This window comes from Notechis scutatus, chromosome 1, assembly GCF_049901735.1.
Source record: "Notechis scutatus isolate UNSWTSFEM ecotype Mainland chromosome 1, rNotScu1.2, whole genome shotgun sequence".
NCBI lineage: Eukaryota > Metazoa > Chordata > Lepidosauria > Squamata > Elapidae > Notechis > Notechis scutatus.
Window position 1 is genome coordinate 260,101,696 of NC_142009.1, and position 22,801 is coordinate 260,124,496.

General features: G+C 34.5%; 1 protein-coding gene across 7 annotated transcripts; it reads right to left on the reverse strand.

The window, feature by feature from the left end:
- Positions 1–236: 236 nt before the first annotated feature.
- Positions 237–22,261, reverse strand: ELF5 (E74 like ETS transcription factor 5). Of its 7 annotated transcripts, none has more exons than XM_026664703.2 (7): positions 22,085–22,261; positions 17,804–17,931; positions 15,166–15,399; positions 14,422–14,472; positions 11,621–11,689; positions 9,133–9,328; positions 237–3,873 (listed from the first exon to the last, which is right to left on the reverse strand). In XM_026664703.2, the coding sequence occupies exons 2-7, from the start codon at positions 17,928–17,930 to the stop codon at positions 3,777–3,779; spliced, it is 774 nt and encodes a 257-aa protein (XP_026520488.1). In that variant the 5' UTR covers position 17,931; positions 22,085–22,261; the 3' UTR covers positions 237–3,776. The 7 variants fall into 7 exon arrangements, with proteins under 7 accessions (XP_026520488.1, XP_087807354.1, XP_026520487.1 ...); XM_087951228.1 differs by having other exon boundaries at positions 2,302–3,873; positions 22,019–22,183; XM_026664702.2 differs by having other exon boundaries at positions 2,302–3,873; positions 21,936–22,130.
- Between the last annotated feature and the right edge of the window lie 540 nt (positions 22,262–22,801).

Below are 22,801 nucleotides of genomic sequence, written 5' to 3' on the forward strand. Positions count from 1 at the left end.
GGCTTCGTGCCAGTGCAAGCAGTGTGTGATTGGAGCTGCCGTCTCTCTATAAATACTGGTGGTGGGGGCTGGTGTGCTGGGCTGGTTGGCAAGCAAGAAATAGAGAAGATTTCTAACTGGGTTGGCTATAAGCAGAAAATATGTGAATTCTCAGCATACCATTATTTGTAAAGCTTTCAAATTTGTAGCTGCTGCTAATATAAGTTATCAAAACAAATTCAAAACAAAAGATGCGCTTTAGAATTAAATATTTTATATACACTCTTTATAAATTGCAGTGAACCAAATATGCATGATTACAAAATAAGAATTTGCTCACAAACATATTTAATAAAACATCACATTTATTCTAGATCATGCATTGGGTGTTTTCCACTGCTACTTTAGACAGTAAAGTTATGTTATATTATTTTGTAAAAAAGAACAGTTTTTTAAAAAAATTAGGCCTATTGTCTGACTGCTAAAACTCAATTTAGATATTAACCACCATGTAGTTTTGCATTGGTATTCTAGTAACTACATCCTATGAATGTCGTTAAGCTGGCATATTCTGCATTTGGTTGTCAAAATAAATACAACAATAAAGTAGTTCCAGGAACAAATGGCAAAAAGATATGTGTGGAGATCAAGTAAATTAAGATAATATGCATTTTTTGTGTGCAAGAGGGTGGAATCCAACTGTTTACCTATAATTTGGTAGTTTACAGAATCTCAGAAAAGCAGCACAAAGCTCTTATACTAAACACGTCTCCCAGTTGGTTTACTTTTTGGTGCTTCCTCCTCTCCAGATTTTTAATTGTGACATAAGCTCAGTCTCCCAGCCTTTTCTTTCTTGAAACAGGTACTTGCTCAAGTTCAAAAAGAAACCTTCCTTATAATGAAAACCAACACTTGATAACGCTTTGTTCTTGATCTTGAAAAATGAATACTGAAGAATACTTTTTAAATATCCTTTTCACACAGAACACTTTTAAACTATGACCCTTAGAACCTTATTTTGTAGATAATAAGCCTTCTTCATTACAATGTTCATTGACATAAATGACTTGAAAGTATGGATAACTATTTACTTATGTTGTAAAAGGTTGGGTGAGTCTAAGAATTACACTGCACAGTTTTGGCCTATCAATTTTTTTTAAGCAAACAAATAAATATTGACCAGCGCAAAGACATCAGCAAGGAGTTCGAAAAGGTTAGAATGAAAAACTTTATCACACGAAGTCCTGTCCTTTTTACATGGTAACACTTATTTAAAAAGGCGGGGGGATAGAGGTTCAATTGGAGATTGCCATTTTGATCTTATTTTTAAATGTAATTTTTCTATTTTATTTCCAAAGTTAAAATAAAATCTTGACCTTTTGATGCACGCATCCTACTGTGGGTAATGCTGGAGCAATATTAGTCTGATTGCCAAGTCTATCCTACTCTTTATCGACCAGGGAAGAAAGAGACACTTTCATAGGAAAAAGAAATGTAGCAGAAGCCAAAATGAAATACGTAAATTGAGAAAAAAATGTGAATAGAATCCTTGTGTTACTTAGAACAGTCAACTTGCTTTACTTTTGGTCTTACTGACTTGTGACATATCATGTGGGATCTGTCAGATGCTTTGATCTATACTTCCTAGAGGTTTTATTCAGAACGGGCAATAGTAAGAGAATTGTAATTCTAATAGGCATTAGATTTGATTTCCCAAAACTGAATTTAAAACAACAGCATTGCTTTTATTTTTAATGTTTGAAAAAAGTTGCATATTCTAAAGCTTTACATATTTGTTAGGATTCACAATTGCTATGATGTAAAATAATAAGACTGAGTTATAAAAGAGGGCAAGTGAGATCTATGAGGTTTGCAGAGGCCTCCTAATTTAATGATGACCATAACATCCCCAATGATCACTATCAAGCGTCATCTGAGGTAGAATATATTAATTATTAATACAAATATATTGCTTCAAAAATAATTATGCATTACTTCTAACGTCAATATCAAACTTCTTAGTTAAGTAAATCTACTTAGAAGTATGTCCTGCTAAGTTCATTAGGATTTGCTAAGACCTCATAGAGTCGCCTTCTTGTTTCGAAGACTACAGGATAAAGGTTAGTGATTTCCACAAAATAATATTTTATGACTTCTCTAATAAAGTACAGGATTTTGTTTTCAGAAAGGTATGCAAAATGTAAATTATTTAAATTATAGTATATGTATATACAATCAGTTAACTCATATGTAGGTTCATTTATTTCAAGTATTTATGTTTTATCTGTGGTAGGCTTGATATATTTCACTCCACCAAGCATCAGTGTCTGTGTCTGCCTGTCTGCCTGTCTGTCTCTCTCCATCCATCCATCTATCCATCCACCCACCCACCCATCCATCTACAGACAGACCCAGCCAGCCAGCCAACATTACATGAACAAATAAAAGAGTGTGTGCTAAAGAATACATAGTGTGAAGGAATTACCATTAATTAAAAATATTAATAATAAAGATTGTTAAAATTACACTGTTACAATTTTGTAGAAATCTAATAAGTCAGTTAATGAACTAACCTTATTGCCAGGCAAAGAATCAGCAGTCCTAAGGAGCCAACTTAAAACATTTATTCGACTACATTCTTGATGTAGAATCTTGATTTGAGTGAGGGAGTGTAAATCATAGATAAAGTCTTTTCATGTTTTACAGATTACAGAAGTGGCATTATGAACACAAAACACAGTGCTTTTCTTCCTGAAGAAACAAAAAACTTCACAAATTCTGAAGCAGAAATATTGGTTTTGGTTCTTTTCGCACGTGTAAAAGATGAATAGTAGCAGCAAATCCTTATCCAGCTGGAATCAGAACCAGTCTTTCCCAAGTCTGTGTGTGGACTCAAGTGTAACCTTCATATACAGTACCACAAATATTTTTTTTAATTCATGCTGTGACAAACATTGTTGTGACTATCTGCATAACCGTACCAAAGAATGTTGCTGCAGACAAGATGAAATTGCTTTTGAATGCAAAGGCAGAGAAACATGAATTAGATCCATGTGCCATTTTCATTGGTTATATTTGCTGAGGCTGTTGGGAGTTCCAATTCAACTATATCTGGAAGATCACATATCCACCTTCAGTTTGATACGATAGAGAAAAATGATTATTTGAGTGTGACGGTAGACACGGGCTATCTTTTACCAGCTGGGAAGCAGATCTTTGTTGTTGTTGTTTTTACATTTGAGTACTTTTTAATATTATTTAAACACATCTTTTTAAAACACACACATTATTTTCCATTCAAGCCATAGGAAATTGCACTGCTTGGATTCTGCTGCTGAGTATTAGAGGCACTACTTCTACAGGTCTTTGAGCCTGTAAAAAAATATTACAGAGACTCATACAGACCACATGGCAATCGGTTGCCCACCCATAAAGATGATATCAAGAAAATGCTATTCAAAATTCCATCAAACTCAAAATGGAAGTATTATAATGCTGGAATTTAGGTTTAAGTACTGATGACATACTCTTACTGGCTTTCAGAGCAAAATTGCACCAGATTACTGGAAAGATTGAAACCATATTATGGGTGCTTATGCCATGCAGGTTATATGGTACATAAAAAGTGCAAAGGCAGTACATTTCCTGATCCAGATTGTCTATTAATGGTTATTTTATCCAGTTATTCAGAATATATGGCCACCTCAATCTAGAAAAGCCGGCAGAGTACTTCCATCTGTTGGAGTTGACCTTCACATTGTTTATTGGATAATGAGTCCAAAGGTATCCAAGGTATCTCATGAGTTGCTTTCTTGCCATCCATGTGCATTTTTTCCAAACTTATATACTAATCTCCTGTCAACTCGTTCCAAAATTCCAGTTTTATAATAATACCTGCAAATAATAACAGTGAAATGGAAATTAGAAACACCTGAATTTGAATGACAACTAGCTACAATGACAATTTGAATGACAACTAGCTATTAGAAGTATTTGAATGACAACTAGCTACATTTGGTTTTGACAAAGCAGGGACTTTTACACACATAGGCAAAAGTCACAGTTAATTGTCTCAGAACTTAAAATTTTCCCAGATATTCTGGAATCCAGAACCCTTTGGCCATATTTTATTTTCCTAACACTTTTTTTTTCTTTTCAGACTAAAGTTCTCAGGTTATCGTCAAGCAAAATGGAAACACATGGATATTAAGCTTTATATGTATGGGTTAGACTAGCTAGCACTCTAGTGATGAATGTGTAATTTTTTTTACTCGTTTTCTCCTTCAGGGAGATATCAGGCTGCAGCATTACCCCACCCCTAATCCTGCTCATGTTTGATCATTTTTGGAATCAGTTAACCTATATCAAATTGGACAATAATTTTTACTTTTAAAATGTGCATGTTGTCTCTCAAGACTAAGTTTTCCCAAATCAACTGACGGTAACTGAAAATGAAATATAGGAGTAATAAATTGTTGTATCTGTTTTACAGCAAAACCAAAACAAAATTAAACCAAAAAAACCCATGAAAATTGATGCCCACCCTTACATGTTGAGCAGAGCTTTTCAGAGTTGGGTAGCTAGCGTTGAAGGTCTGTCCCTCAATAAACACTCGGGAACATGGCTGACTGACAATGCGGAAAAGTGTTTTCAATTTACAAACAAGGGAACTAAATCCCCTAAGTACTGTATATATGACTCTTCTGGGTTAGTAGGAGTCTCAGAATCATCCCACACAGGAGGGATTGCCATTATTCCTTGTTGAAAAAGCAGCTATTTTGAAATTTATTTTTTAAATGGACAATAAGTTGTGCCCTTAATTTCTTAAATTTATTTGATTATTATGTTTACTAAACTAAACTACACTCTTTTCTTTCTTCTCACAGCCTGTTACTCCTTTTTGAAGATCTGTGCCATTTTTGGCACATCTTTATTGCTAAACAATGAGGAAGAAGGTGGCCAGAGGTGAACTAAAATAAGGAATTGTGGAGTACTTTTTATTTCTTATTTTGATGGAGAAACATAAGGATTAAAAAAGTTGCAGTTTTATTTGGCCATTTTTATGAATTTGCCACCTTTATCTCATGTTGTGGGTTATAATTTGCACTTTCGGGTTGTTTGTTGTGGATTTGAACTATGATTAAGGAAAATATTTGCAGCTCTGGGTTGGAATGAAGGGTCCTTGGTGCTCTCTGAGCTTGGTTGTTGTTTTTTGCAGACATTTCATCACCCAAACTAGGTAACATCATCACTAGCATTTAGACATTTAGCATTGATGATGTTACCTACCTATCAAGGATTCTGATTGGCCAGGAGATAACATTTGATCTGTAAAAAGCTTTAAAAAACGATTTGTTCCCTGACCACAAGAGGGAGCTAAAGTACAGAAGAAGATGAAGCAACATAGAAGGTACACTATTTAAGTCAAAATGATTGCACACATTATTTTATTTTTATTTTTTTTATTTTATTTGATTTGCCAATTGTTTACCAGATAATAAGTATAAATGTGTACATAGTTGTGAATACATGAAATGGGTACATATAAGAAAAATAAAAGAATAAGAGAAACAATAGGACAGGGACGGTAGGCACGATGGTGCGCTTATGCATTTTAACAAAACAAGTCACTTTATAAATCAACTACAGATAGTCTTGACTTACAACAGTTCATTTAGTGACCATCAAAGTTACAATGGCACTGAAAAATGTAACTTATGACAGTTTTTCACAGCTATGACCTTTGCAGCATCCCCATGGTCAAAATTCAGATGCTTGGCAACTGATTCATATTTATGACTATTGCTATGTCCCAGGGTCATGAGATTACAATCTTCTGACAAGAAAAATCAATCTTCTGACAAGAAAAATCAACGGGGAAGCCAGATTCACTTAATAACCAGGTTATTAACTTATCAACTGCAATGGTTCAGTTAATAACTGTGGCCAGAGAGGTTATAAAATGGGGCAAAACTCACTTAACAAATGTCTCACTTAACAACAGAAATTTTGGGGTCAGTTGTGGGTTGTAACTCAAGGACTACTTGTATATTCCAAAGATGTCATGTGAGGATCAAGACGAACAAATTACTCAAGTAATTGGAGGAAAGATGAGTGATCCAGAGTTACAACCATATGAAGAAAGTTATCAAGCAACTCAGGTTATTGCATGCATATTTGACAATACAAAGGACAATGCTGCAATTTTGGAATATAAATCTGGTACCAACAGTGCTCCTATCAAGATGGTTTAATTATAAGTCCCCCAGTGCAATTGAAAGAAGAAGAGTAATATCACTCTGGTAATATCACACTACTAACCAGAGCATACAAAACATTTGCTAGACCAATACTCGAATACGGTTCATCAGTCTGGAACCCACATTACGTATCTGATATTAGCACAATTGAGAAAGTCCAGAAATATTTCACAAGAAGAGTTCTCCACTCCTCTACTCGCTGTAGAATACCTTATGCCACCAGACTTGAAATTCTAGAACTAGAAAACCTTGAATTACGCCGCCTTCGGTCTGACTTAAGCATGGTATATAAAATCATACATTGCAATGTCCTACCTGTCAATGAATACTTCAGCTTCAACCATAACAACACAAGAGCACACAATAGATACAAACTCAAAGTTAACCGCACCAAACTTGATTGCAGGAAATACGACTTCAGCAATAGAGTGGTCAATGTCTGGAATACTCTACCCGACTCTGTAGTTTCTTCCCCAAACCCCAAAAACTTTAACCTTAGACTGTCTACTATTGACCTCACCCCTTTCCTAAGAGGTCTGTAGGGGGCGTGCATAAGCGCACCAACGTGCCTACACGTCCCTGTCCTATTGTTTCTCTTATTCTTCTTTTATTTTTCTTATATGTACCCATTTCATGTATTCACAACTATGTATACACTTATACTTATTATCTTGTAAACAATTGGCAAATCAAATAAATAAATAAATAAACAAACAAATAAATAAATAAATAAATAAAATAAAATAAATAAATAAATAAAGAGTAAAGTAAAGTGTAAGTAAATTATAATCCTAAGGAGAACAAGTTTGGGATCTTCACTTCAAAATTGAAATAGGAATTGACAATGTTGATATATTTATTTTAAAACTGATATTGGAGAATCTCTTGAGAAAAAGAGAAGTGTATATATTTAATAGACATTCTGAAGAAGAAGAAATTTCATTTTATGAGACAAGCTGTAGGGAATGACTTAAAGATTTTAATTGATTAAATTAATTGATTTTATTTATAAAGAGGAATATTTTTAAAAATGAATATAAAAGAAATTTTCTTTTAAGGTTAAAGAATTGAGAAAGTATAGTTATTTTTGTTAAAATAAATGTTGATAGTTCAGAAATATTAATAAGTGTAAAGAGAAATAACAGATAGTCCTCGACTTACAACAGTTCATTTAGTGACCATTCAAAGTTACAATGACACTGAAAAAAGTGACTTATGACTGTTTTCATACTTACGACCATTGCAGCATCCCAATGGTCACATGATCAAAATTTAGACGCTTGCCAACTGACTCATATTTATGACAGTTGCAGTGTCCGGGGTCAATTGAGAAGCCAGATTCACTTAATAACCTTGTTATTAACTGCAGCGATTCACTTAAAAATGATGACAAGGAAGGTTGTAAATGGGGCAAAATTCACTTAACAAATATCTCGCTTAGCAACAGAAATTTTGGGCTCAATTGTGGTTGTAAGTTGTGAGCTACCTTTAGGTATCACTTCCCACAACTGGAGGAAAAGAAAAAAAAATGGATTTGGCTAAAATGGCGATGTAAAATGTTTGGTCTTGTTTCTATTGGAATATTGCTTCTTATTTTTATGCTTGAAGTAGAAAAAAACTAATTCAGAATTCAGTTTGACGATTTAATAGTTGTGTAGTTATAGTACTGGCTTATAATAATTATTGGTAAAGTAAAAAGTTGAGATTGTAATTGAATTAGTATTTTACTATGTTGGAAAGAATTGGAAGTCAACACATTTTTCCCACTTTTTTTTTTCCTCAAGCACTTCCCCTCCTTTAAATCTTTATTTTCTTTATATTTTATGCTATAATAAACCTTAATAAAAAACTAAAAAACATTCCGTGTTATGTTCTAGGTGAAGAATGTAGGTGAGGCCAGAGTGATTTCTAACAACTCTTTATTCAGTACTGCCTGTGAGGCAATGAAAAATTCTCTGGCTGTCTCAGCTCTTTTTATAAGGAACTGATCAGCCAATAACCAACCAGGTGATGGTATTTTCCCCTTCCAGGAGAGGGCCAGAATGAGAACTTTAACTAACAACTATGTACAATGCCTAACACTCGGCTTAGGAGGACACTAAGAACAGACTCTGAAGTTGATTTTAGGGTACAGTAAAAACAAGGGGAACAGCAATACTTTAGATATGGTGAAAGCTCCTTATAGGCTAATACAGGCACCTGAGGGAGATGGGCAGTTAAGAAATATGAAATATAAACAAACCAGACAACAAATAAATAAGGCACTTGAATTGGGTCTGGAAATGACTAGAAACCAGTGGTGGTATTTGACTGAACTGGTAGTAAAAAAATATATGTTACTGGTTCGGGCAAACTGGTATTTTTGATGATCAGCTGTGCCGTGCAATTTAGATTATCTAGAAAGCAGGAAATCATGGGATTTCTTGCTTTCTAGCTAATCTAAATTGCACGGCACAGCTGATTCCCCCCCTGCTGTTATACCGCTTCTTTATTGAGCACCCAGGAGGCTTCCTGAGGCCCAGTAGGCAAAAAACAGGACCTAGGGGGATGCTGTGCGCCCTGTTTTTTGCCTACTCGGCTTCAGGGAAGCCTTCTGGGAGCAAAAACAGGTGCGTCAGGGTGCTGCGAAAGGAGGGGAAAACATAGCCATACCCACCCAGTCACATGACCCCCTGGCCACACCCACCTAGCCACAAAGGAGGGGAAAACCTAGCCATACCCACCCAGTCACATGACCCCCTGGCCACACCCACCTAGCCACACCCACAGAACCCATAGTAAAAATTTTTTGCATCCCACCACTGCTAGAAACCAAAGAAGATCGCATAAAACTATTATAACATATTTGAAATACCCAGCTCCTACCTGCATTAGATATGTCTTCTTCACTTACCGGAGTGCTCTGCTTAGCTTTTCATAGGTCATTCTGTCATTTTTTTTCCTTTGCCCCCACATCTTTGCCAGAGCATCTGATTTGATTACACGAAAGATGCCTTGGTCTCTGTCTTCCCATTCCAGGATACCCGAATTCTCTTCGGGGGACAAGAGAAGATCTCGTACAAATTCCCACAAGTGAGAACTCTGCAGACCTTCAAGAATGAAAGCCAGTAGAGGTAAGAAAAGTTTTTCTGGGATGAATGATCAGATGTTAAGAAAATGCTATCTGGATTGTAGAGCAATGATGTACCTAAGGCGAAAATAATGCCAGTAAAGCAGTCCAGTATAGGCTGCCACCAATGATTATGCATAGTCAGGAAACAAAACCAATTGGATGACACTGATATCAAATACCTTTGCCATATAGGAAAGTACCAAGCATCCAAACTTTGAAAGAAAAAGCCACCACACGTGCACTGCAGTTTTCATCAGTGTATAAGCACAGCAGTCATAACTAGGACCAGGGTACCCAGACAATACACATTTTATTGAATACTTATGTAAGTTAAAGAAAAATGTATAAATAATAACAATAATAATAATAATAATAATAATAATAATAATAATAATAATAATAATAATAATAATAATAATAATAATAATAATAACTAGGACCAGGGTTGTCAATCACCAGCAATTTTTAAATCCTGTCAAATCCCACTGGATGCATTTTTTGAAGTTATCTTCCTGTCATCCCAAATGAAGACAATCAGGGGAATTAATGTTTCATCTCCTGATTGGCCAAAATGGAAGGCCTGATGTCTATGTGTCTAAAAAGAAAGAATGGCTTTAGATAACAGATAATCAGAATTGGAAGGGACTTTATAGGTCATCTAGTCCAACCCCTGCCCAAGTGAGAGACCCTACACCATTTCTGACAAACGGCAGTCCAAACTCTTCTTGAAGGTCTCAAGTGATTGGCTCTCCCACAAATTCCGAGGGCAAGCTGTTCCATTGGTTGATTGTTCTCACTGTCAGAAAGTTTCTCCTTATTTCCAGGTTAAATCTCTCCTTGTTCAGTTTCCATCCATTATTCCTTGTCTGGCCTACAGGCGCTTTAGAAAATAAATTGACCTCTTCATCTCTGTGGCAGCCCCTCAAATATTTGAAGACTGCTATCATTTCTCCCCTGGTCCTTCTCTTTACTAGACTAGCCAAGCGCAGTTCCTGTAACTGTTCTTCATATGCCTTAGTCTCCAGTCCCTAATCATCCTGGTTGCTCTTCTCTGTACTTTTTCTAGAGTCTCAACATTTTTTTTATAATGTGGTGAACAAAACTGGATGCAGTGTACTCTAGGTGTGGTCTTACTAAGGCTTTATAGAGTGGTATTAGTACCTCACTTGATCTTGATTGTATTCTGCTGTTAATGCAATTTAGGATTGCATTAGCTTTTTTGGCTGCTGCTGCACACTGCTGGCTCATATTTAGCTGGTTGTCCACTAAGACTCCAAGATCCCTCTCACAGTTACTGCTATTAAGCCTGGTTTCATCCAGTCTATATGTGTACTTTTTATTTTTCTTACCTAATAATAAGCTGCTTTCTCTTTGAAAATAGTCTCTTGTTCTGGAAGACCTATTTGGTGGTAGACTGATGTAATGCTGTTTCTGAAGATGATAAGAGCCCCATCAAATAATTCTCGTTTCAGAAAATGTAATTCTACCCCCTTCCAAAATTGAGCATGATTATCTTTTTATTGTGAAAAGATAATTTTTATTTTTCCTTCCTTCCTTCCTTCCTTCCTTCCTTCCTTCCTTCCTTCCTTCCTTCCTTCCTTCCTTCCTTCCTTCCTTCCTTCCTTCCTTCCTTCCCCATTGGGTTTCACTTCTTGGTTCTCAATAGCTCTATTTATTTATTTATTTATTTATTTATTTATTTATTCAATTTACTCAATTTATTTATTTATATTTCTAAACTACCCATCTTCCTCAGATGTTGGTTACCTATAACCGTTTGACTAATTATATTCCCATAGCACCTAGGATTCAGATAGTTTGGGCATCTCTTGTGTAGGAATTCTGCATGTCATCCTACATGGTACCAGAAAACAAACAATTAAGAAAGAAGATGAACTGTGGGTGTATTTGAATCACCTTTGCTGAGATCACACAGGTTGGGGTAGCAGGAAGTTAAAGATGATGTGGTAATCTAAGGAGCAGATACTGTCTGACCTCTTTTTACTTTCCAGACTTGCTTAAAAGTCTGATCAGAAATGCAGAGTCATCACTTGAGGTTATAATGATGTGAGAAATCTACCAACCATAGACAAGTTTGAGGCTAAATTGCAAAATTAATTTTAAAAATAGCACATTTGACAAGCAGCATAATCCACAAAGCTCCAGGAAGGAGCTTGTGTGTGTGTGTGTGTGTGTGTGTGTGTATTAATAATTCTCTGAATTATTCTCCGAATCTACATAAGATTTTAGATATCAGAAATATACCTACTTGTTCTACTGTGACCTTGAAACTCTTGACTCTTGATGCCACCTGTTCTCAAACATGCCTTATCATTATCTGGAAGATATATTTTTTTAAAAAAATAAATGTAAACAATTCTGAATGAATTTCAGTGATATTTAAAGAAGTCTTCATGTTCTCTGAATGAAACTCTATAGAACACTAAACCAGTATGGGTCTGAGGCTTTTCTTCGAATTAAAAACCCAACTTCATCATAAAAGAGAATGATTAACCCCAAATTGGATAATTAGCTGAAATGGCATCAATAACCACTGAAAGTCCTCAAAAGATCATCATTGGCCAAGTGTGAATGATCTGAAAGATGATTACCAGAAAACTCAGTGTGCCCTGATATCATCTCTAAGTAAATAGTACTTCATGTTATAACATTGCTTTAGAATGATAGTCATGGAGCATAATCATCTGAGGGAAAAACTATAATCAAGGAGCATAATAAATATGAAGCAAAGGAGCTCAATGGACGAGGGCAAAATTGGCTGGTTAATCAGTGATCTTATTGCTGCTAAGTACCCAAGCTAAGTTAAACACTGACAGAGCATTGATTCCCTTGCATTTCTTGGTCTTGCAGCCTGCACATAGCCAACTGTTTAGTAAAGATACACATCTGACCTCTGGGAGACTTACACAACCTGAAACTATCAAAATGGACTTATAATTACACTGAGTTTGGAGTTGAGTCAGACTTGCATGTTACCAAATCTATGCAAATCACATGCAAGCATTGTCCCCTTTAGTTATTAAATATAATTTCCTGCTAAAAACAAATGACAAAGAGAGCAAAAAAACAAACTTTCAAAAAGCAATAACAGCAGAATTAAAAAAAAAAACTTTAAAATGCTATCAATCACTTCCCAAAAACAGACATGCTGTGGAGAATCTCTCCAAGGAATATATTTCCTATCAGTCCAGATATTGAAGAATATCTGCTTCAATTTCACCAGGAAATACTTCTATAAGCTTCCAAAATAGGGTTATAAATCTTTTGCTTTTAGTATCAAATGTCTTGGACAATTGATGGCAGATACTTGATCAGAGGTGGTGTTCAGCAGGTTCTAACCAGTTCTGGAAAACCGGTAGCAGAAATTTTGAGTAGTTCAGAGAACCGGCAATTACTACCTCTGACTGGAGATTTTACAGTATAAAAATCATGCCTACCAAGCCCATGCCTTCAGACTGGTAGTAAAAAAAAATTGATTCCCACCACTGGCCTTGATAGAGGCCGAATGTAGAAGAAAGGTAAAAGGAAACTAGTGCACATTTAAAAAAATGAAACAGCAGAAATTAGAAAGAGAAAGGTGACAATTATTTAGATGACATCCAATGGAAATAAGAAGAAGCAACACTTAAAATTTACAGTGAAATTTTTTCTTCCAATGCAAATTCCATGTCTGGAGGAACAATTTTCATTAGCACCATAGTGGGGACTTAAAGGTTAAATTCCCACCTGAACAATGATAATCTATTGTTGTTAACATTTAATTTACAGTTTTTAAATGCAAAGAATTCAAAATAGTACCTATATTTAGTCAATAGGCTTCTATGTAAACCATGTAAAAGTTTCAGCTATAAAACTTGTGTGGATGGCTTTTTCTTGCATTTTATTATTAATCATTAGAAAAGTCATAACGTGCATTGATGGCAGAAACTTGCTAAAACAATTGATTATGTTATGGAATTTCCAATTAAAATCACATCTAGTTTTTTTTTTTTCCTGATTTCAACTGTTTGTTTATCTTAGACTATTTGATCACAGCTTCCAAACACTGCTTAAATTCTAAGCTGTCAGGCATAGATCTTTAATTTATGAGATATAGATCTAAATTCTTTGGCATTGTGACAGTACTCTTCTCTAAAGCTCCAGTTATAGATATTTAATGTAGATATTAAAAAGCTTTGGAGAGAATTCTAAGTCTACCTGACACCATTTGGAAAAAAAACTTTGCACCCTATCAAGGGAAAATATATTTATCTGAGAATACATGTCAACATTCTTTCTAATTTTTCAATGGGTAGGGGATATGGCACCATCAGAAGTATTGGGAGGTAATGAATTCAATCAGATGATCGAGGAAACGCTTCCTATTTTAGTTTCCTTCAGTTTCCTTTCCTTGTAGAAATCTCCTAAAACTATCAACTGTGCTCCCATTCCAAAATCAGTTACAAGCCAAACTGAAAACGGTTAAGGAGGAACATAGTACTTAATCATACTTGATGTTGTTCTGCTACCAACTGATCTAAAACAAAACCTCCATGCTCAGTACAAAAGCTCCAAGGCTAGATGGTTGATAGGAGGCTAGATCTTATTTAGACATGGTTGATTATTATTATTATTATTATTGTTGTTGTTGTTGTTGTTGTTGTTGTTGTTGTTGTTGTTGTTGTTGTTGTAAAGAGCTACTGAGGCTGTACATTCTATAATGATTTTGAATAGGAATTTTGCTCTAAAAATGCAGAAGATGGCTCATGATCCAATAATTGTTTCCTCTGAAAGGAAACAAGGAAACATGGCACTAATTGTGACCAGGGGTGTCTTTGGGGCAAATTGTGATATGTGTGTCATGACATTTCCACATAAACCCGTAACTTATACAGTCATAGCATTGCATGGTGACATCATTGGGAGTATGTTGCTCTGACTGTTCTTGTGCAGCCAAAACAAATAAGAGTAAACTACTATTAATGCTACTGCTGAGAAAATCTCTAACCCCAGTTAAAATATGTCATTTATTATAACAATTTTATTACAAACTTTATAAGTTTTCCTTACAGTCTTTTTCAGATGACTTTGTATCTTCATTGTCCTGAAAGAAGGAGATGCCTATAAAAACAAGTAAACATGGATTACAGTGTTATTGCATGTAATACAAATGCCTTATTTCTGCAATATTTAAAAAACAAAAAATTCTGATGTGAACAGATTGTTCTGTGCTACAATTTGGCATTTCAATTTCTTCTTAAAAAGGGTGCAAAATGCCAACACTGAGACACACGTACTGATGCTCCAGCTTGTATTTATTAAAATCACAGCTCTAGCTGGAGATGAGATCTATGGTTCTGAGGAAGAACATGACTCAAAGCCATATGAACTACCACCCTCTCAATCTTGATTAGTCCAAGGGCTGCCCCTAGATGGGGTCAAAAGAATAAAGTTTAACTTTTTAAACATTCCCCTTCTCCCATTAACATTCCTGGTTACACCCTTGAGTCAGAATTTACTCTTTTCTACATTTCTTCCTCATTTTAATCTCATCTTGCTTTTTTGGTTTTCATTTCTCTTTCACCTGATCTTATCTCTTGGTCTAATTGTGCCAAGATTAATTTGATTTAATGAGTTTCTAATTTGTTTCAATCTTATTTTTAATCTTGGTCTTTCTTTGGATATGTCTGCTGGATTGTGATTTAGTATCATATGGTAGTCTTGCTGGCTGCCAATTCAATATTTTGCATAAGGCTGAACGTTAACACCCAAAAATAAACAGTAATATTTTGAGTAAATGTTTGGCACACTGACCACGAGTCTTGATGTTTTGGAGAATGAAGTAGAGGTATTCACCACAAATTCCAGCTGCATTTAAAAAATCTTCTTGGTTCATACAACAGAGCTGTTGACCATTTATGTTGAAGTGGGAAAAGGAAATGCAATTAGCATCCAGTTTGTATTGATCACAGCAAAACTGTAGCCATTCACAGACGTTGTGTCTTGACCAGTATTCTGGATGCATAGAAGTCCAGGATGAATCACAAGCTGTCACAATATATTGACGAAAAAAAATCCAGTAGTTAAAGTTTGAACAACTTAATTGTTTACTTTAATGAAGAACTTCAGGTCAACTTCTGAAGCCATAAATGTCTGCAAGAATGTAGGCAACTGGAAAAAAAAAACCATGCATAACAATACAATGTCATGATGCAAAGCATACTCAATAATTGCGTTAACATTGCAATATGAGAATGAAAGGATAGAGTTTGCATGGTGACTTCACATTGGACTTTTAATCATTTTGCCATCAATGTAGTTAGGAATGGAAGCCATGCAACCAAATGTTATTTAATGTCAGTTCAAGCTAACAATGCCATCTATTACATTATTGTATAATATTAGTGACAATATGCCAATTTATGAGATAGGGGGATGACTGTTCCTAAACTGGGAATATCTCTCTTTGGGTTGGTGTGAAATGGAAGACAAAGATTGTACAAACAGTTATGAAATACAGAATGGAGGAAATGCAACAAGATAGAAATGAGGTAACACTGGCACAGTTACATATTTTCAGACTATTCTGATAGTACAACTTTCAATCTTTTGTAGTAATGGATACTTCAGGCTTTAAAAATTATTTACTGAGTTGTACAGCTCATAAGACAGCTCACAAAAACAAAAAAAGCTAAACATGAAAATTTAGCAAATGGACACTAAATCTCTGATAAAAATATTTGCATTAAATGTTGGGAGCAATCAAATAATTGCCTTAATTTTCTGGTGTACATTTAAGGTAAGAGACTGGTTTCCATCACATTCTACACATGAGCTTCTTTCAAATATTGTCCAGATGACAATATTGGTCTTCTTTTTTCCTTCTTTCTCCTGACTTCCATGTTTTGATCAAAACTTCTGTTGAAAGACTAAGCACATTCCTGCTTCTTAAGTCATGAGCTATTTATCCAGTATCAGAGCTGGAGACAAAATAACAAACAAAATAATCTGTATTTGAATCTACAGTGCAATCTTAATGCTCTTATGTAACAACATTTATTAACCCAGTAATATCTACCGATAGAGAAGAGAAAGTGTGTGTGTGTGTGTGTGTGTGTGTGAGTGAGAGAGAGAGAGAGAGAGAGACAGAGACAGAGACAGAGACACAGAGAGAGACCATGTTCTTTAGTTTCTAAACTAATTTTAGCAGTCATGAGAGAGAAAACACATAGGTGCTTTTTCATTTTGCTTTTCTTTTTGTTGTTGTTGGATTTTTAAGCTGGCCCTTTCCTCAGAAGAATCTATTTAAAAAATATAGTAAAGAGTTAAAATGAACAGTATACAAACAGACTTGATTTGCACAATAGATTTTTTCCCTTCCATTCCTTTACACTTCTCTTGAATATACCCCCAGTGTGTTGTGAAAATGGCTTCTTCATATGGAATGAAATTGTACAACATAGATGTCCTACCTTTTGGGGTTGGATGAGACTTCAAAGTTGAACACAGCTGGGATTTTTATTAATGTTATTTATTTAAGGGATAGTATATTGTTAGGTGTGCAAAAAATGCTCTACAGACTTGTTTTCTGCCAAAATAATGTATTTATAGTTTGCTATTGAAATTCAGTGGAAGTTCTATAAGCAGTGAAAGGGCTGTAAAGGATGGCCACTCTTGAATTGCAAAGAAATAATGAGAATGAATTCTGTTGCATTATTTTTATCATCTGCATAGTGGTTTAATATTTGAGTCTAACGGAACATGTGTATGCCCAAACTACGATTTTCAACAGAATCTGCTACCCAAGTATTATCAGCTAGATGATCATATTTCTACCATTTATTAATTTTGAGGAATATTGGATGCTGCCACCAAAACTAAGTTTTAGAAATTGGTCTGGACCTTTGTTTTTTTAAACTGTAACCCATAAACTGTGTTGTCATTCCCCAGCGAACAATATTCACCAGGTTTAAATTTTAGAAATACCGTTTTGCATTTCCTTATTACTATGATGCAAAATCATATGCTATAGCCCTTGGTTTTTAGTAGAGTCCATAGATATTTTAATGACTTATAGATAATCAGGTTAACTGTTTTTACACAGGTATCTTTTTTTTCTAAATAGCAGGAAGTTAGGCATCTAAATAAATATCTTCCCCATCCTTAGAAAAAGATTCAAGTCATAGAAATTGAAAAGCATATCCAAAAGTGTTCTTATTCCTGAATTGGCCTAAAATATTTTAGTACACTCTGAGGCTGTCTTATATTCACAAATGGCATCGGAATTGTAAAAGTGACAGATATTAAGTGGTAAACAAAAAATGGTTAGGAAGTAATCAACTAATTCTGTAATGAATCTGGAAATCTTTCTAAGAATATCACAAAATGAAGACCTTTATTTTATTACAGTTTTCATTAATTTTATTTTTTAGGACATATCTAGTCTACCCACCTGTTTGATGATCAAATAGTGAGTATTGTTCATCCACTATTCCAAATACATCTGACCATGATGTCAAAGATTCACACATCACTGTATTTGGCAGGAAGTTATTGTGGCTAACAGAGTCCAGCATCATCCTAAAATATTATATATGAATATTCATATCACTTGTTCACCTTCAATTATATGTTTTAATATCATAGTACACATATCTTAGAAACAATAGTGACAGAAACAGAAACCCCCAAATATAGTTTTTACATTTAACAATTATACTGTAAGTAGCGTTGAGCAAAGAAGTCATGCATTGATCCATTCTTAGTAAGATTGGACTAGACTTTTGTCAATTCTTTTTGTTGCTTTGGTCAATCTGCAGTGGACAGTTGATGGCACTATAGAAACAATCAAAAATTTGATTGATGGCAACAAAAAAGGGAACTGTTTTCTCTTAGAGGCATTCTTTCTCAATGGCTACTTTCTCTGCTCTGATACTTCTCCAAATGGTTTCTTATGTAAGATGAAATGCTAAATTCCCTTTGTAGAGATTTTTCTCTCTCAGATTAATATTTAATTAGAAACCTCAGTTTAATAATCATAATTGTTACCTTCTAACAATCCGAAAGAATCTGAGTGTCTTTTCAAGGAGACTTTATCAAGTCCTGCTTGGCAAAAAATGTTCACAAATGGCATAAGCTATTATGCTATTCTCTGTAGAGTTGGCACTTTGTTGTAATTAAAGGATTAACACACCTGTGTATTCCAGAAATTAAGATGGCTTTGAAAGGAACACCTTGTGCAGAAAACGGTGAACCAAAATGAATCCACAAAACCTAGCTAATACCTCCTGGCTGAATAGGACAAAGGTGACAACTTTTTCTTTCCTTTTCCACAAACTCTCTGCTGTTGCTAGCATCTAATATTTACATTTTAAAGGTTTGCAGCCATCAGAATGGAATTTTCACTACCAAATTGTATGCGGTAATGTGTATTTTATCATTATCCTATCATCCCCATCGATTTAGTTAATGTTAGTAACTCTGTGGTTTATTTATTTATTTGTTTGTGTCCCACCTTTATTATTTTTACAAATAACTCAAGGCAGTGAATATATTCAACTTACCTTCTTCCCCCTATTTTCCCCACAATAACAACCCCAAGAGAGAGTAATGACTAATGCAGGACAAGAACTCACAGTTTCCTGTTTTCTAGCCAGGTACCTTAACCACTAGACCAAACTGCTTCTCAGTTTAATTAAGTGATCTGTAGAACTAAAGTGGTCTGAATGATCATAAAGTCAATGATATTCTGATCTACTGAAGGTTTGTTTGAATATATGGATAGTCCATAGTGCTGAATCTAAAAGCATCTCCCAAAGATGGAATGGCATCCATCAGTCATTTCTTTCCTGTGGTTGACCACAGGCTTTTATCCAATATGTACTGAATAGCTGGAGAATATCCCAAAACCAAATTGTGGGATTAACTGGCCACAGGAAGTAGGAGAACAATAGAATCATAAAATTATAGATTTGGAAGGGATGAATAGAGGATCTAGTTTCAACCTCTGCAAAGTGCAGGAAAACTAACCGAACTATCCATGAAAGATATCTGTCCATTTTCTTCTAAAAAAAAAACTTGAATGAGGGAGAACTTCCGTAGATGAATACTATTGCTAGAAAGTGAAAATTATAGTGCATGAGTAGAAATCAACACATAAAACGTACGACAAAAACTTCTAATAAGTTAAACAAATAAATTAAATGATACATATGCGTGTATTATTTATGTGGATAAAATGAAATTAAACCTGAATCTCTAATTATGTTTCTGTTATATGCTAATAAGGAAGGTGGGGAGAAGAAAAATTAAAAACACTTAATAGTGATATAATTTTCATGTACAGATAATTTTTAGATAAACAAAAAAAAAAAAGAAATTTATTTAATAAGAGCAGAAAACTTGCTGATACCCACATTTGTAATGTTGGATCCCAACCTTTCTCTACATCTATATCAGATAATCATATACTAGGTTTGACTAATGTAAAAACTTATTGAGTTCAGTAAGTTTTTTTGTAAATAAGAATAAACTTGGTACAAACTATTATTATTTCCCTTTTTAAAATGCAAACATGGAACAGCATCACAAATTGTTTGTGACTGAAACATTAAAAAAATACTCATTGAAACTGTGTAATTATAATGAAATATCTTCCATTATAGCCTCATCCTTTCCTGTACATTATCAAAGCCCTAATATTTTGTAAACAATACCTCAAATATGGCTAAGAAAGATAACAGGTAACAAGACATTTGAACAAAATAGAAGTAATTGATTGTGTATATGTGTGTGTATTGGTAAAGGTAAAGGTTCCCCAGTATATTTATTTATTTATTTTTATTTATTTATTTGATTTGCCAATTGTTTACAAGATAATAAGTATAAGTGTATACATAGTTGTGAATACATGAAATGGGTACATATAAGAAAAATAAAAGAATAAGAGAAACAATAGGACAGGGACGGTAGGCACGTTGGTGCGCTTATGCGTGCTAGTCGTTTACGGCTCTAGGGGGCAGTGCTCATCTCCGTTTCTAAGCTGAAGAGCCAACCAGCACTGTCCAAAGACATCTCCATGGTCATGTGGCCGGCATGACTAAATGGTGAAGGTGCATGGAGTGCTGTTACCTTCCCACCACAGTGGTCACTATTTTTCTACTTGCATTTTTTAGGTGCTTTCAAACTGCTAGGTTGGCAGGATTATATATATAACTGAATTATATATATAACCTAAGCAAAGGATTTTCCTTCTTGATCCTCAATACTTTCTAAAAAGGTAGTTGGAAAAAAGTTAACAATGACTACTGCGTATTCAGAGTAAAAGAGACAAAACAGGTTTACTAACCATGAACTAAAGAAGCATAAAGTTTCCTGCAATTTTTTTTCCGCCTTACACTCAATATTTATTTAAATTCATTGCTTGGAAAACTACTCAGAAAGAAGACAATGAATCAGATCAGAAGTGAAACCGATTACTTACATACATACAGAGTTAATTTATATGAAATGAAGTCATATTCTCTGTAGCTATATCTATGTCCATGTCTATCTGATGACATTTTTTTCTTTTGTGAGAGTTTATTTAGCAGAATTTTAGAAACTAATTTTGAAAAAGTTATAAAAGAAATTAGAATTTTAAAAGGTATAATAATTAACAGCTTATTATATACTAGAAAAATGACTACAAGGAATTAACAGATGTTAACTGTACTTAATTCAGTCACAGTATTGCAATTTCTTACTGATTTTAATAAATCAACCATATATTTTCAAAATAGTCCATTATATTCATCAGAAAGGGTATACACACACACACACACACACACACATGTATGTATATATGTACACACCCACACAATTACCGAATTTATGTGTGTGTGTGTGTGTGTGTGTGTGTGTGTGTGTGTGTGTATACCCAATTACCAAATGATTAATTCTATTAACTTGGCTAATAAAATGTCTTCCAATTTAGTAGGTGGCAACAATTTTGTAAGAAAGATTTAAAGATTTTTAAGTAAGATTTCTTAATAGCAACAGCCACTAGAGGCCTCAGAAGTATAACATATATTATACAGCAATGTCCTCTATGCACACTAATCTGATAACTGTTATATTATTCCTCAAAAGTGTCCATATGGCTTTATATTTATTTCTAATTTCAGTTTTTAAAATTTTTAGTAGGGTTATATATTACTCCAGTCATAAACAATTCTGAGCAGTATACACCTCAAATCTCTATAAATTGGGTTAAAAAAAAAGAAATAATAATAATAATATACAGCATGTCTATAGCCCCAGCAGCTTTTCTTCATATAACCAAAATTTTAAAAAAAATTACTACTAGAATCAATAGTGGGATAGAGGATTATTTTACAGTTTTGGTATTGATGACATTCTTTATCTTACTGATTTTTGAGAAGTATAAAGAACAAAAACCAAACCCAGCAACTAATAGTTTTAGGAACCAATGTCAAGAGAATGTTTATAGTCTAAAGGCACCCAAGGTTTTTGGGTAGAAAAATCTCACTATATTCCATGGAACCTAATAAGTCTCTAAACATTAGATTGAGTGTCACACTCACATTTGCAGACTGCATTTTTCCCATGAGAGAGGGTAATGTTAAGGACTAATACAAAACTGTGCCAATTTACTTCTACAACATACTTCATTCAGCACTGGCAGCACGGGACTTTCCTTCAGAGCCCTTACGAAGAAGCAAATGAAGCTTACGTGCAGCTGGGAGCACTTGTTTTCTTCTCAAGGAAAGGTTAGATCCGAAAGTAATCTTCAAAGCCAAGAGGTTTTCCGGCTCAGTGAGGTGTAAACTGTGAGAAGGGCCACCTGCAGTTCTCTGATATATGGACACTTTCCAGACAGGTCTGTTTGGTTTTTCAGGTTCTTATACACACCCCCTTTTGATGACAATGATAATACAGACTGTGACACAGCTGAAAAGAGGAGAAGTTGCTCTTAAAATTGAGAAGAGTCCAGTTTTGAACATTCACCCATTTGCTAAAAAAAAACAACAACCCCTCTTTCCTTCCCTGCGTAATTTGGATACAAATTGGGGGTTCCAAATAGGCATAATCATCTGATACTTGTTTTGTGTTTTCCTAAAGAAAATGGAATTACTGGGTACATAATAGTAGATTTTATCTTTTGGGTATATTCTATAGATCAAATTCTAGAAAATTCTTCTAAATATGAGGAATGATGAAAATGCATCTAGAGCTGTGAACCTGAAGACATCATTGGGGTATTTGTAGAACATTGTAGAACATTCTCTGGTGTTCAGTTTTAAGAGTAGCAGGAGTGATATGAGTACAATCTGAACTGCTTTAACTGTTAGACTTGGGGAATAGTAAACTGTAATTAATAAAACTAAACATTTCTATTTATACAATCCTTCATACATGGTTTTTTAAGCTTGAGAGACCTTATATAGTT